Source organism: Pygocentrus nattereri, chromosome 10, assembly GCF_015220715.1.
Source record: "Pygocentrus nattereri isolate fPygNat1 chromosome 10, fPygNat1.pri, whole genome shotgun sequence".
NCBI lineage: Eukaryota > Metazoa > Chordata > Actinopteri > Characiformes > Serrasalmidae > Pygocentrus > Pygocentrus nattereri.
Genome location: NC_051220.1, coordinates 1497911 through 1515034, shown reverse-complemented (window position 1 = coordinate 1515034; position 17124 = coordinate 1497911). Strand labels below are relative to the sequence as shown.

The window sequence follows — 17124 nt, the reverse complement described above, 5'->3', positions numbered from 1 at the left end:
TTCGTTCTCTCTTGCTGTTCTAGAGCAGGAGAATGGTTCTTCATTAGCATTTATGGGGTGAACAGCCATGTCTACCTGACGTCATATGCTGTGCTCTGAGTTGAGAACCCTAACAGGCTGCTTTTGAATGAGGCGATCCAGGGCAGCCAATTAGAACAGGGGTCATTTACATACATCAGACTTAAAGGCACAGTAACAAAACAGCCTGGTTAACTGTAGGGCAGTCGTTCCCAAACTGTGGTACGTATACACCCAGCGTACGCCAGACAACGTGGGGAGTACAAAAACTCTGATGTTTACAATTCATTAAATCTTCATTTCATTCCATTAGACAACCGAGCAATTACTTCCCTGCTACAGACAACACAAACAGCCCTGCACTCCACTCACCAACTCCTGAACAAGTCAACCCCACAGAAACTGCTACAAGCAGATCTTTGAATACTGAGTTTAAGTGAAAGCCACTGCCAGACTTCTGGGTAGTATTGCTCTATTATATCGCTGCTGTCAGAACAAAACCTTGTATCACCAAAATGGTAACTTCACAGGAGAAGGAAAAAACTTACTTCACTTTTAATGTAAATCAATGGAACCAGATTTTTTAGGGCTGTTTATTTTGGTCCATTCTTCATGAAATTTACACAAAATGTAAAGGGCAACAGGGATTGTCAAATAATGTCAAAAACTGAAAAAACAACAGAAAATGAAGAGGTTTTCTTATAAAGACAGTGATATGCTAAACCAGGGGCGCTTAATCCTGGTCCTGAAGATCTACTGCCCTGGAAAGTTCAACACACCTGGCTCTAAATACCCAGTCCCATTTCAGCCCTCGCCCCTACCACTCAGCCCTTAGCCCTCTGATTTGCATGTGCACGTCTAGGGGAGGGCGTCCTGATTCTTGCTGAGATAGAGGGGTGGGGTGAAGTGTTGGGGCTACATGACCCTCCAAACGGAGGTTTTTCAGAGACTCCAAACAGAGACATGAGAAAAACAGAGAAACCAGCGCGATTTTCTCAGTTAAATCCCGATCACCACCGTTTTATCTTAGTTTAATGTGGTTTCAGTGGATTTTGGTCGTTTTTCTTCATAACAAGCTTAAAAAATCACTAATAGCATGCTAATGTCTCGGTAGCTAGCTTGCTAACTTTCCTGTTCCACCTTAAATAGTCCAGCAGTTCTGACGCCTGAAGCTCCAGAATGTAACTGCTGCTCCATTTAAGGTGGAACGGGAAAATTCTAACAAGAATGTGGAGAATCTCTGACTTCAGCTTCACATCACTGAAGAATTAGGGGGGGGTGATAATAAATAACTGCCCCCCTCTTTGAAGGCGTCTGATCCCTAAATGTAACTAAAGCCCAGCAGTGAGGAGCTGAACTTTCCCCTCCTCTGCTGTCCCTGCAGACGGGCAGGGTCGCCTACAGAGCGGCGCTAGTAGCTGTTAATGAAGTGATGCTCTTTTATTAGAGGGTCTCATTTCAGAGGGAAGATCTCAACCACTGCCCTGTAGCTCAGGAACAAGGAGACACTCGAAAAAAAGGGGTAGGGGTAAAACGAAGAAATGGGACTGGGCCTAATCATATAATAATTGCCAGATGCTTCTGAACGCCTTCATTACCTGAATCAGGTGAATTAGATTAGTGCTGGAGCAAAACCCTACAGGGTGGTAGATCTCCTGGACCAGGATTGAGTACCCCTGTGCTTTGGGTGCTCTCTTTCTCTCTTGCTCATATGAGGCTGATTACATGCCATGAGCTTATGAACATTAGGCTCTCTCCCTATAACCCGAGGAGATCCTCTGATGGGGGCTCTTTCCGTCAGGGTTATGTGAGGGGTTCAAGGTTTTGAAACTAGCCCACCACACACACCACTATTCTACACTGGAAACGAGATCTTCTGTTTTACTCATGTGAAATTGGACTTTTCTCCTTCCAAGTGTTGAAACTAGACTGAACACATTGCATTCCTCTAAACCACTGAGCATTCCACACTGCGGATTCGAATTCATGGGCCTTTCAGTGGTCTCTCCCTCTTCAACAATCATAAGACAGCAAATGAAAACATCAATTTGCAAGCGTGAAGCGGCCCTGACAGCATGGCTTATGCAATTTGTCTTAAGAGCGTTACATTTGATTCCTTTCTTAGCCTCTTCTCTGCCTCTCAGGAGTTATTGTAAACCTTCTGTCACGGCTGCTTTTCAATCGCATGACAGACGGAGTTTACGCAGATGAATTATGGGCTGTTGATTAATAGACGTCGTTTGCATGCCTGTCATTGGCTTCTCCAGCACACTTCAGAGTTTCAGAACACAGTGAGACTACAATTATAAACACAGCATGTTATTTTAGCGGAAATTGTACATGGGCCACATAGCATGATGCAGGTAATGGCTTAAAGTGGCCTTGAATTTAGTTCCTTGATCCGTTTTTGACTGTTAGCTATACAGCATGGATTTACTATTGACTGTCGGATAAAGAAAAGTGCTGGTAATTTAAATTGAGAGCACTAATCTATTTAACGCTGATAATACGCTTTCCTGCTCTGCCCCTTTGGAACACCCATAGTAGTGTTATACACTGATCAGGCGTAACATTCTGACCACCTCCTTGTTTCTACGCTCACTGTCCACTTTATCAGCTCCACTTACTGTATAGCTGCACTCTGTAGTTCTACAGTTACAGACTGTAGTCCATCTGTTTCTCTGATACTCTGTTACCCTGTTCTTCAGTGGTCAGGACCCCTATGGACCCTCACAGAGCAGGTGCTATTTGGGTGGTGGGTCATTCTCAGCACTGCAGAGCACCTTGTCAGTCCACCTTGTAGATGTAAAGTCAGAGACGACAGCTCATCTGCTGCTGCAGTTTGTGTTGGTCATCCTCTAGTCCTTCATCAGTGGCCACAGGACGCTGCCCACAGGACGCTGTTGGCTAGATATTTTTGGTTGGTGTCTGATCCGCTTAGACCAGCACAACACACACTAACACACCACCAACACATTAGTGTTACTGCAGTAAGTCACCTGTGCTGGCACTAACCATGAGAACTCGGCTTCGCCTATTTAAAACTGGTATCTCAGATATCTGTTCTGCTGGGGTTCTGCTGGGGTAAAGAGTTGCTGTCATATATGTGTTGACAGAAAGAGCCACTATCAGAGGATCTCCTTGTGTTGTAGTGAGAGAGCCTAATGGCCTAATGTTTATAAGCTTTTAATCCAAGATAAAAAAAAAAAGAGTAATCAGAGCCCAGGTTCGTGGCCACAAAACAAGCATGTGTCAAATCCAAGAAGTACAGCCAATACAAACAGACAATCATAACAATAGGCAAACAATCCAAAATAGGGTCAGGCAAAAGGGCAAACAGTAATCTCATGAGAAAGGCAATCGGTCCAAAGGATAAGGCAGAGTCGAAAGATCGATAAGCAGTGGTCATAAACGGGATTCAAACAAATGACAGGACAGTCAGTAGACCACAAATGATACAATACCTCGCAACTAACTGTAGCTAAAGCCCGGGCTTATAAACTAAACTAAGAAGGTAACATAACATACTGTACATGTCTTGACTCAGTAGCTAGAAAGTCTTGGTCTTGACATGGACTTGATGTGTCCAGGCCTTGGTCCTGACCCTGACTCAATTACCACACAGTCTTGGACTTGACTCGATGTGTCCAGGGCTGCATGCAGCCTCGACAAAATGTACAAAAATGTTTAAACATAAACTGTGGTGCACTGATCGCTCTGTTGAAAACTTAACAATAAAATACTTATGATCAACATATCCTTTTCAATATTTGTGTACACCAAGCTGCAGCTGCTGTATTTACAGAGAATGCTGTTAGGTTCCATTGTGTGTGCAGCATTTCGAATACGGTGGGGTTTATATAAAATCTGCTGCTGAAAATCGTACCTCAAATCATTTGCACACCGTTTCACACTGTTTTGGCAAAACATGTCGTTCGACCCGGAAACTGTAGCCGAACAGTGCACGACATTTTGAGACTGACCATGAACCTGGTCTCAATCTTGACTCAAGACTCTGACATGACTGCAGTACTGGAGCACACATCATAAGTACTGCCGAATGCTGCAGATAAAGCAGATAGAGGTGAGATTCACATTCAGTGAGCGGGACCTAAAAATATACAGAAAAACAGAAGAGAATCTGTTCCTTTGGTAACTGAAAGGTAACTGAAGGTAACTTCCTTTGGATGTCCATGCCGGGTCCAGACTGTCAGCTAGAACAGTCCTTCCACAACTACATACTACACTCAAGACTTAGATCACTAAAGCCAAACATCAGCTGGAGTGGTGTAAATCCAGTTGGACTCTGGATCAGTGAAAACATGTTCTCTGGAGTGATGAATCATGCTTTACTATCTGGCAGTCTGATGGATGAATTGGGTTTGGTGGATGTCAGGAGAAGACCACCTGGTGGAATGCATAGTGCCAATAGTAGACCGTGCTGGAGGGCTTAAAATGATCTTAATTCCTTAGTTCCAGTGAAGGTTAATGTTAATACTACAGCATACAAAGACATTTCAGACAATTATATGCTTTAAACTATATGGCAACCATTTGGTGAAGGCCCTTTCCTCTTCCAGCATGACTGCACCCCTGTACACAAACAAGGCCCACAAAGAGATGCTTATATTAAGTTCCCCATTAATGCTCCTGGTTTTGGAACATCTAGCAATCTCATATAGTTGTAGTTCTCAGGTGTCCACATAAGTTGAGGCACACAGTATGTTAAAATTGTTCAAGCCGAGCCACTGGGACGGCCATTAGGGGGCCTGCAGGAAGAGTACTACTACCAGATTTCATGCCTCATCCTTTCTCCTTAGTGGATTTAGCTGGGTGGTCCTGCAGCTAAAAGTGGTTCTCTCACATCGTTCTCTCTTCTGTAGTGCAGTTGTAGGATGTTGTAATGTTGACTGATGCTGCTGCCCAACCGTTTCTGCCTCGTATTAGAGTTGTAGTCTCCCGAGTGTGGTAATGGAGAGAAGGGAGTAGCAGGCCAAAAGTAATTTCCACTTTTGAGCAAGTCTGCAGTTTGCGACCTCGAGAAAACACACCCACAGATACAGATTTACTGAGCTGTAATATGGTTCTGCGCAGTGTGTCTGCAGATGAATTTCAGATTTGCCATAATAGTCTCCTCACGGTCCGACTCATCTGCAAGTACAGAGGACTAGTTATAGATGTGAGTAATCGTAATTGTTTCTGCATCACATTTGGTTACAGCTATAATGAAATGTGAAAAAATTTTGGCGCCCCGATCGCATTATGTTTGGTTGATTTTCTAATCGCAAATAAATTAACAGGGCACAAACCTAAACATGGCTGTAATGTATGAGGTAAGGCAGGCTGCATGTGCCGAGGAGATTAACTGGGGCAAATCCAACAGTCCACAAGGCAGGCAGGGGTCAAAACACCAGTAGACAGGCACATCAGAGACAAATCCAAAATCAAAAAAGTAGGTAATGAAGCACAAGTCAAACACAAAGAAGCCAAGGCCCAGTGATCTGTTACTGCAACACAGAGACTTTGCATTGGAGTGAAAATAAGTGTGTAAATTGTCTGCTGGTGTGTGTAATGATGGAGGGGTGGAGGGGTTCAACTTATCTGTACTGCACAGACAGATTGCCACCTGGCTTGGTGCAGCACATGCTGTTAATTTTTTTGGTCCAACTTGTGTCGGCACCACTGGCGCGTCACGTCATGCATTGTTATAATCTCACAAGAGTGAGGCGGCTGCAGTTTTTCAGAGCCGGTCGGCACAGTTGCTCACAGACTGCTCAAGTTGAGACAACTTGATGATGATGGAACTTAATCCCCGGTGGCTAGAAGCTCAGCCGACAACCATGTGGCATAACCTATGTTGAATAGAGCTTGTAGCATATTGAAACGTGTAATGTTTGTGGTTATTAACTTTAAAAGTACCGTTTGAATTCAAATTCTTCAATAAATGCCATATCTCATATGTGATTGCTGCAAGAGCTGATGGCTTGATGGCTGTTTTCTCAGCTCCTCCCTCAACTGCAACCGAAACCAACTACCAAGTAGAGGTGCAGCTCATATTGAACAAGCCCACTGGGACAATTACATATTTTTATAAAATTTATATATATATACATACGTACTATAACTGAATTCACGTAATCAAAGTGAGTTTAAGACATTGGGAAAAATGCATTAAATACAGTTAACATGCTCATTTATTTTCATTCAAATAATCAATAGAAAGTATTATTTGGCCAGTCTTCGCAAAACTGTAGCTTATCATAAAGCAAAAGAATACTGGACAGCACAATTTCATTCGTTGCTTCATTTACTTACAATTTCTTTGATACTGATATCTGCCCCCACCTCCAGCCCACCACAAGTGGATTTTTTCATAGCTGCTGTTGATGAGCTGGACACACTATAGAGAATACTGACAAAAGTCCCTTTCAATCTAGAAAGAAATTATAGCGCACAGTGCAGCTGTTATAGTCGTCCGTGGTCAGGAGTCCTAGACTCTTTTTAATGTAGACCTGGGGGAGTGCCTAGGCAGACCGGGACCCCAAAAAATCATGCTTAGGGTCCCCATGAGGCCGGACCTGAATATTGTTGGAGTGCTGACACCTGCCAAAACAGACCAAACTAAATAAAATTTTGATTGGTGTGGACCAAACAAGGTAAGTTTGAAAGGAATATGAAGCTTTTGGGAAATAAGACCCAAATCAGAAAATAACAACATGTATTTGTGTGTAAGGTGAGGATACGATCAATGTGTAATCACAAAAGCCTAATAGATGAACCTTGTCAGACGTCTGTGCATGACTTAGCGCTGTGCCGTAACACATTGTCCTCCTGCTTTCCCTCACGTTCCACCACCCAGTCACAAGCCATGAATTCAATTTCCTTTGCCGTCTTGTTTTCTGGGGGGGTTTGTATTGTAATGCATTGATCTACCTAGTTCTCTACCTGGTGTACTTAGTTGTTTTTCCTATAGTTCTATCAGCTTCTCAGCTCAACTGAAATTGAACAAGCAATAGCTTTTCTGTCTCTGGGGATACATGGATATATAGCCCTTGTGCTGAATTGCTGTGGCTTGTTGGGTTTCATTTTTCACTCAGAATGCTGTTTTGTCTTTATTAGCTAATCCTGCTACAGTTGGCTTCATGTGTTTTAGATGCTGGTGAGTTTAATAATTCATCCGCCAGCACCACTGCCTGAGCTGCATCGGAGCAGATGCCGCCATCACAGGCAGAATCAGTCACTGCACTGGTTTTGCATCTATTTTCAAGGTTTTATGACCAAATATATTTGGTTTAAAAATAGAGCTGTTGTTTGATACAACTTGGAATGTATACAGAAGAAACCACTTGGGAAATTGTGTAAAATGCAGCACAGTTTCTTCATCGCAGCAACAGTGGAGCATAACTTCTGAAGTTCTATGGTTGCATCACATTTAGGTGCGCTGATGCAACCACTCTTTAAAATGCTTTTTTTTTTTTTTCTTCCCTACGAATGTTTGAAAATTCACTTTCAAGAACATGCAACTTGGTCCAATACCGACTTAACTTTCATGCATTCATTAACAAATAATTATTGTTAAGAAATGTATAAATACGAGACTGCAAAAAACTAGATGTCAGGCCAACTTTCTGCACTGCTTCTTATACTTTCTCTATTTAATTTAGGCCTAACCTACATTTGTAGTACTGTATATAAGCAGCTCTACACGTACAGTTTGAATTGACTTTTACTCAAAAAGCCCAAAATAAGCCCAAAAAAAACACTGAACCCTGAGGTATCACACTGATATGACTGTGTAATAAGGATGTAGCAGATGCCATATGGTGTCATGAGTTGTCAAATTTTATCCTGTAATATATCAGCTCATGTTACATGCTTTATGGAGGTATGGAATAAGTAAAAATTGTGGTGGGGTTGGAGGGGGGGGTGTATATGCCTAAACCCCTCCTCCTTCCAATCTAATGCCCATCTCTGCCTTCTGTGATGAAATGTGTTTCCTTGCAATCCTCACCACAACCAATCAGTCCTGCCACCAGCCAAAAGTGGGGGGGTTCTGGCCTTCCACCTCCAAGCAGAGGCCTCAAAGAAATCCAGCTCATGTTCTCAGAGCTCTCTCCCTTCATTCTATTTTGCTGCTTTTGGAACAAAACCTCGTATCTCCAAAATGGGAACTTTACAGGAGAAGGAAAAAACACACTTCACTTTTAATGGAAGTCAATGGAACCAGACGTCTTTCCAAGCAATTTTGGGCCGTTTCTTTTGGTTTCTTTATCATGAAAATTACAAACAAGGAAAAGGAGAAGAGGTACTTTCAAAAAAATGACAAAAACTGAAAAACAACAAAAATGGAGATACGAGGTTTTCTTCCAACAGCAGTGATTTGAAGGCACATGTAGTCCAGTCATCAGTCATGATAGAAAACATTACGACATCTGTCATAAGAATTGTCGTTAATGGTAACACGCTGCTGTTGTATTACTGGGCATAACTTGTCATAACAACTCACAACAGCATATCACATCTGCCATGTTTGTGTCATGCTTATGTCAGTGTTATGTAGCAGTGTTCATGTAAACCGTTGCCCCTCCTTGTTTATGCAGAAACTGCTTAAATATTTTGTTAAAATTTTACTCCATCTCTGTCCCAATGCAGTCATGGCCACTCCTTACCAACAGGTTATGACTTTCTCCATCAGGCAGTGCTGCCACCTTGAGGGAAAACGGTTCCCAGAGGGCGTCGGATTCCTCTCAGACTCCAGACTGCAGAGGACCGAGGCATTGGTGGCGTTTGAGCTCATGACCTGATGGTCACACAGACTCTGGAGCCATAAAATTACAGAAAAGAAACATAAAAAAATATCAAAATGTTTAATAACACAGCAAAAACAGAAACGCCAATCATTTTTAACACTTCACTCAAATTCATTTTTCAGCTCATGTAGTTTATTTATTAGTACAGGTAACTTAATCCAAGCTCGGATAATGCTGTCTGTCTAAGAACGGGAAACAATGCTGAGTTTATTCACCTTATCATTCTCTCGACACAGAAATCTAAACAACTCTCCAGCTGTGTGTTCACCATGAGATCATGAGTTTAACCCCCTCAGGCTGGTGGCGCTGTGCGATTTGCCTGTGGTTAGGAATTACTGGTGTCTGAGTAAAAATCAACAAAAACGAGCAATTTCAGCTTAAAAGTAGGACATTCCTTTTCTGAGTAAGCTCAACTTAACCTGATGAAGTTTAAAAAGCCATGCAGAAGGTTGACTTAACATCCACTTTCCATGTTTTTATTGTGAGTGGTCATAACAGGTTTCTGTCTCAAATAATGAAAGGAAAATAAAAAAAGGAGGAATGGCGATTTGTACTGAGAGTCTTAAAGCCATTACGCCCCAAACATGACACAACTTAATAAAGTATTTATAAACATATGACTATCTAATATTAAAAGCATGTAAAAAGAAAAGAAATTGGGGAGGGGGCCAGTACTTTTTCACAGCACTGTTGTGTGTGTTTTATCCTGATCCGCAGCCAGAACTGGAGAGGCCTGTCAAACCATCTTTGTTTGTGATGCAGTTTATTGTAAATAAAATCTCTAATAGTTTACAATACAGTACCGTGTGGCGGCCTGCTCCACTTATGGAGCGCTCAGCCGCCCCTCGTCGTTTTGCTTTTTTCCCCCAAGTGTAAAATGACTTCACTTGCTCATCTTTCATTTCTCTCCATCCAAACTCACTTCCCCCTCTCTCTCTTTCTGTCTTTGTAGCCTGTGAGCTAATGAACCAAGGCATCCTGGCGTTGGTGTCGTCTACTGGCTGTGCAGCAGCCAACGCTCTGCAGTCCCTGACAGACGCCATGCATATCCCACATTTGTTTATCCAGCGGAACGGAGACGGCACACCCCGAGCAGAGTGTCAGCTCAACCCCAGTCCTGATGGAGAGAGGTATACGCTGGCTGCTCGGCCACCGGTACGGCTCAACGACGTCATGCTGACGCTGGTCTCGGAACTGCGGTGGCAGAAGTTCATAATGTTCTACGACAGCGAGTACGGTAAGTGCCACCACGTTCAGGGTTCACACGCCTTTCACACACCAAGGTCACATTCAAGCACTTTTCAAGGTCCATTTTCAAGCTTTTCCAGCACCTTACAGCTGTAGTAAATCACATATTTATGCAAATTCACACACACTTAAAATAATTCATGCACTTTTTATCACATTATGGTGTTATGCGCCTGGGTTCGATTCCCCGGCCGGGCGACCGGGGTCCTCTCTGTGTGGAGTTTGCATGTTCTGCCCGTGTCTGCGTGGGTTTCCTCCGGGTTCTCCGGTTTCCTCCCACAGTCCAAAGACATGCAATCAGGCCAATTGGACGTGCTACATTACCCCTGGGTGTGAATGTGTGAGTGACTGTCTGTGTCTGTCTGTCTGCCCTGCGATGGACTGGCGACCTGTCCAGGGTGTATCCTGCCTTCAGCCCGATGACCGCTGGGATAGGCTCCAGCACCCCCCCGCGACCCTGACGGAGAAGCGGCTTAGAAAATGGATGGATGGATGGATGGATGGAGGGATGGATGGATGGATGGTGTTATGCTATACACAACCAGAATTGTGCTTGGCTGATCTTCAGGATTGTAGCAGTTCTACATTAACTCCAGCGTTTAAGACCATTTACTGTTAAACTGTGTTGAAGGATCAGCAGAGCTTTATTTTACTGTAGAGGAGGATTATTTTATTATTACCCACTGATCTGATTCAGCTGTGGAGCCACAACAGGGCAGTAAAAGAGTCACGTTACCGACCCCTGTTTTAAATGAACGATGGGAGCTGGGTCCCATCCGAGAGCTGTTTTTCTTTATTTTTTGTAACTTAATAGTTACATCAGCATGAGGTTAGGGTGATCCTGTCCGCAGTGGTCTAATGAAGAGCTGTTTGGGAGCCAAAAGAGTCGGCACTTCTGGTTGAGCTGAGCCAGTCGTTGTGGGCTGGAGGTCAGAGAACCAGCCCTGTGACCGGAAGGTCGCCGGTTTGATTCCCTCAGCTGACAGTCCATGACTGAAGTGCCCTTGACTGACACCTAACCCCCAACTGCTCCCCGGGCGCGGTGGATAGGGCTGCCCACTGCTCCGGGCAAGTGTGCTCACTGCCCCCTAGTGTGGTGTTTCACTGCATGGATGGGTTAAATGCAGAGGTTTAATTCCACAGTGTGCAAAAACAGTCGGCTGATAATTCTGAATTCAATTCAAATGATCTTGATTCACCAAAAAGAGACAATATTCCCATCACTATCGCACATGCCGATGCGCAAGTGAGCCCATTTTATTTCTCCGTCTAATAACTGAACTATTCACTATGTGTTGTGAAAGAAGTATAGTTACAATTTCAAGCATTTTCAAGCACTTTATCCAAAATTCCAGCACTTCTCAAAACTGGAAAATACTATGTTAGAATTGAAGCACTTTCAAGGATTTCAAGCACCTGTACGAACCCTGCATATTTGGGTGAATTGAGTCAATTGCATGGAACTAAATAACCATGAAACGAAGCAGCTCTGAAGAGGCTTTATGATGAAAGCTAGACTGTCCTCGCTTTTTTAAATGAGACTATATAAACACCGTACCAGCCCATTTTGAATGAACCCTCTCAGGTCTAAGGCAGTGGTCAGCAGCATGCAGCTCTGAAGCCGTGTTACATAATAAAACAATCCTCCTTTGCAGTAAAATAAAGCTCTGCTGATCATTCTAACACAGTTTTAACAATTTAACAAAATGCAGCCTATAACTGTTAATTGACCGACCTTCAACCATGACGGCTGGTGCACAGACGGCTGATCACTGCTAATCGTTTAAGGTGGAACAGGAAAATTCAAACAAGGTGCTGGCAAATGAGAAGCTGACTTCAGCTTCATAAAATGTTGAATGTGGAGAGACATTTTACCAGAAATGATTCCACTCTTGTGGAAAAGTTTCCTGCTGGAGATGCGGGAAAAGCGCCTATAGACATTCACAGTCAAGATGGTAAAATGGACATTAAAATGTCTCCACATTCAACATTTTATGAAGCTATCAGCTTCTCATTTGTCAGCACCTTATTGGGGCAGTCATGGGCTGGAGGTCAGGGAACCAGCCTCGTGACTGGAAGGTCGCTGGTTCGATCCCCAGAGCTGACAGCACATGACTGAGGTGTCCTTGAGCAAGACACCTAACCCCCAACTGCTCCCCGGGCGCCGTGGATTGGGCTGCCCACCGCTCTGGGCAAGTGTGCTCACTGCCCCCTAGTGTGTGTGCTCACTAGAGTGTATGTGGTGTTTCACTGCATGGATGGGTTAAACGCAGAGGTGGAATTTCCCTGTTGTGGGACGAATAATGGTCTCTTAATTAATTAAATGTTGCGGCTCCCAAACTGGTTTGACTCTTATTGAAAGGACCAAATGGCTCTTCTTAACATTTGGGTTGCCGACTGCCAGGATAAGAATATTTTCTTGATTTTTGACTATTTTTAACTACACCTGTGCATATAAAATGATGTTCAGAGCATTCCGTCTGTGATAAAGCCCTTTTAGAGCACTATGTAAAGCAATAACTTGGCCCTGAAGCTGAAAAAGTGAAGTACGGTTTTAGAAATTCTTAATTGCATGACTAAGGCTGTTTTCACAAGAGATATTGTTTTGCAGCTTGAAACGGGTTTACCAACCAATCTAGCCATTTATTTTCACAAAAGTAGTGGAATGTAGTGGAATAAAATAGTAGATGAGTCTTGTCCTCATCACTACTTTCCAAAATCACTGCCACAACTTCAGCAGCTGTAAACATTTTACACACCACTTCATGTCTACATCCTAGGTGACTAACGAAAAATTTAACGGTAAGGCCTTAGTGATTCCCTGAGTGTCCACTGGTCAGTTTCACGCAGAATATAGACAAACGAATCCAGTTACAACGTCGGTTCACGGAACATTAATCTTCAACTGTTTGATTTAATATCTTGTCTAAATGTCGTTTTCCTACTTTTCCTACTGTTTTTATTTAAAAACGGTGAACGTGAACTTACAAGTCACTGCTTTTTGCTCTTATTTGTGTTTCACATAAATTCACAACATTTATGGAAATGAGGCCTGTATTTACATACGACCACAAATTCAGCCTACAGCAGTTTAACCTGCCGAGTAGGTTTCCCGTTTCCCAGCAGCCTCTTAGCTGGGCAACCTTGTGATTGCTGAGAATAAAGCATATACAAGCTTCACTGAAGATTAGGACCACCCAATTTACATCAAAAGTGAGGAAATTCTGGGAAAGTACATGTAAATTGGTTATTCATAGGGCCCACAAGACCAACATTAACCTAATTAGAAAGCAATCGCAGATATAGGTTCCCTGGGGCTTTACGTTTACTACACGAGTGCTTCAGCATTCTTTGTAATTGTCCTCCTTTGAGGCCGTTTCACTCTAAAGCAGGCAGATGTTGATTAAACCTTTGCTTTCTTTTCGGTCGGCTTGGTGCTCTGATTACCTCTTTCTAAAGGTTCTTCCTTTTTTTAATCATACTCTCCTAAAAATCCCCAATTCCCTAACTTAGAAACATCAGGGCACACAGCAGTCTCCCTCCTCTGGGCTGGGCTTTGCTGATTGATGGCAGCTTGCTGTGCTAACATGCAGCCATTACCAGATCACACACCTGGAATGAAGGGACTCGAAAGAACAATGGGGCTCTGTCGATCGACCCAGTCGATGCAGAAGTCTACTTTGATTCTCTCGGTGTGGCTCTATAGCCTGAGAGCAGGGCTTCATATATCTTTAAATGGCTTTGCTTTTGTGCACACGCGGTGTAACCGCTATCAGATTTGGGCTTTCAAGGGAGCAGCCTGCAAATTCAGAGAGTAGGATGGCTTTCCTTCTTCTACGGAGCAAGTGCTTTAGAGAAAGCTCTGGAGGAATAACGATGATATTGCACCTGTTTATAACAGCACATTTTGCACCAATTACAACAGGCTTGGTGTACAGCGGCCCTGTGTATTCCTTATTCTCTTGGATCCGAGCCATTCGTAGTCACTGTGATAAAGCTTAAATATCAAATATTCCCAGAACGGAAAAGATAACAAACTTCAATGAGACGAAAACAATTCGACCATTTCAGATGAAGCAAATAACAGTGAATGCATTTACAAGCACTTAATGACCTGATAACTGAAGAAAATCTGATTTTGTCAGTAATCCGATCGACACATTTATATGCACTTGAGTGATCAGATAATGGGGATAAACTCCAGGTCTACATGAATCAAGCAGTAATCAGATTTCTGATTGGCAACCAGCCAATAAACTCACAGAAGAAGACGTGACGTAAACTTAACTTAAAACTGAAACTTCATTCCGTGGCCATTTTACCTGAAACCTCTGAACATACATCATCTAGAAGATGAAGAATCCTTAAATCCTTCCTCTCGTTTAGTATGTAATCAGTTTCACTGTCTGTGTTTACATGCAAAGATTTTTGCCAATCTGAACAAATACATTCTGATTCTCACTCTACTCGACAGTTTGATGGAAAATCTTCATTTACATGCGCACTACAAGTAATCCGATGCAAAATGACGTGTATCCGTGAAGAACGACTTAGAGTGGACGTTACCATGACAGCGAACATCACGTGAGCCCAGTCAGAGTGAGATGAGCAGCAGTGAGCAGTGATTGTGTTTTTAACTGCTTTAAAATGACGTCAGACTCAGGAAAACGTCCTTCACACGTCCTTATTAAAGAAGGCCGAGAGGAAGACGTCGTGCTCTGAGACACATAAGCTGGACATCCGTCCCACCGCCGTCTTTTAAAGATCAGAGCATGAACTTCGTCTCCTCTGCAGACCAGTTTCTGCTCCGCCGTGTTGAACGGTATAAACTCTCACTGTGACGCGACGCTCATGCAGAACGGACTGAAACTTTCCGATAGGGAATGTAATCGGATACAGGCGTTTACACGGATATTCTATTTAATGGTTTATTTACAGGATTACCCACCTCGTTTAATCAGATAGCAAGTGTATTTCAAATGGCCTCAATCTGACTAAACTATTCCAAATGAAGTGTTTACATGGACGTATTCTAATCCAATCGAGCTGTTAGTAGGATTTTTAAGGGATTATTATGCTGCGTCTCACCACAGATGCCATTTGCTTATTTCCAGTACCGCCGTCTGTTTCACGCATGCACAGACTGAGAAATCTGAAAGAAATCAGAGGAAGAGTTTACAATCTAATTACTGAGCTTAAAGTCTGGATATCTCTATCGGATTTCTCGACTGTATTCAGTTATCCAGTCAGCTAAACATGTCATCCAAATAAATGCAGTGAAAACAATATGCTCGTTTGCTTGAGACTTTGCTCAAATGTTTCTTATGGAACTGTTAAATATGAAAAAGAACAAATGTGTGAAAATACAATGAGTTTCATACAACTACACCAATTCGACTCTAAAGTAATTTGGGCAAAGCTGCATCTGAAACTACACATGCTATGCAGTATGGTTTGTGATCTGTAGATGCTGCAAACAAACATCTACCAAGATATACATACACTAAGTCTAAATAACAAGGCAGAAACAAAGATATATCTGTCTGTAACAAGATTACTCACAGATATTGACTCTTTTAAGAGCTGTTGTACAGGGATGGTGAAGGATTAGCTATTCACACAGCCAGTTCCAAGGACTATACGCAGGCTTTCCCTGAATTTACTTACTGTTTTCTGTATTAAACCAAAGTTCCTGTGCTGCAATTCATAAGCTGTACACTAGAGGTCGCTATTACTCTGGGGCCAGAGCATGCTGTTTACGTGATGAATTTAATAAACAGATAACTGCAGATTTTTTAGTACATGTAAATGTCATTTTCGTGTAACAACATCACATGCCAAGGTCTGGAATACATTAGACAGTAGGTGAACAGTTGGTTCTAGTAATCAAGGTGTTGCATCCGGGAGAAATGGACAGTCATGAAGACCCGAGCGACTTTCACAAGGGCCAAACTGTTGATGACTTGGTCAGAGCTTGTCCAAAATGCCAAGACTTGTGGGACTCTTGCAGTCAGCAGTGATTGGTGAGTACCGACGGACAATGATCCAACGAGGGACAAACCACAAACCAGTTAAAGGGTATCGGGCGCCCACAGTTCATCGATGTGTGAGGGCAACAAAAGCGATCCTATCTAGTCTGAACTGACAGGCGGACTACTGTGGCACAATGGAAATGTTTAAGGATGTTCACAGGATGAATGTGCATGGCATCCTGCTACATATGGGGCTGCATTGCTGCAGGCCAGTCAGAGCACCTAGACAAACCCCTGACCACTATATAAAGTGCCTATAATGGTCACATGAGTGTCAGAAGTGGACCTTGAAGCAATGGAAGAAGGTCACTGGGTCCAATGAGGCTTGTTACTTCATGTAGGTGACTGGGTACACATGCCCCATTTACATGGGGAAATGATGGAACCAGGATGCACTGCAAGAAGAAGACAAGCCAGTGAAGGGAGTGTGATGCTCTTGGCAATGTTCTGCTGGGAAACCTTGGGTCGTTGGATGTTGACACATTCCGCCTATGTAAACATCACTGTGTACACCCCTTCATGTCAGTGGCTTTCCCTGATGGCAGTGCTCTCTTTCAGCAGGATAAAGCACCTTACCACACAGCACACATTGCTCGGGAATGGATTGAGGAACATGATGGAGAGTTCAAGGTGTTGGCCTGGTTTTCCAGATTTCCCAGCTCTCAATCTGATCGAGCAACTGTGGGATGTGCTGCAATGATAAGTTTGATCCGGAACACCTGCCAAGCAGATGCTGCCAACATTTTGGTACTAGATACCACAGGGTACCTTTAGAGGTCTTTAGAGTCCATACCGTGGTGGTTCAGAGCTGTTTCAGCAGCTTGTGGAGGATCAACAGCATATTAACTGCACACAGTGAGACAGATAAGCCAGATGAGTAAGTAATCGCTGCTTTGGCTCTAAATGGTGCATTTTTAATCATTTTCTCCTGATGATAGGTGGGGATGGTGGAAGGAGATAAAACATGATGTTACTGGCTATTTTTCATTGGTTTAATCGGTTATTTTCCCCCTCTT

At 43.1% G+C, this 17124-nt stretch overlaps 1 protein-coding gene across 1 annotated transcript in view; it reads left to right on the top strand.

Moving 5' to 3' along the window:
• LOC108413574 (glutamate receptor ionotropic, delta-1-like) overlaps window positions 1–17124 on the top strand; it is a 606899-nt gene that overhangs the window by 395092 nt on the left and 194683 nt on the right. The window contains exon 3 of the mRNA XM_037542279.1: window positions 9781–10065. Within this exon, the coding sequence (XP_037398176.1) occupies window positions 9781–10065 (285 nt within the window). The remainder of the gene's footprint in view (window positions 1–9780; window positions 10066–17124) is intronic.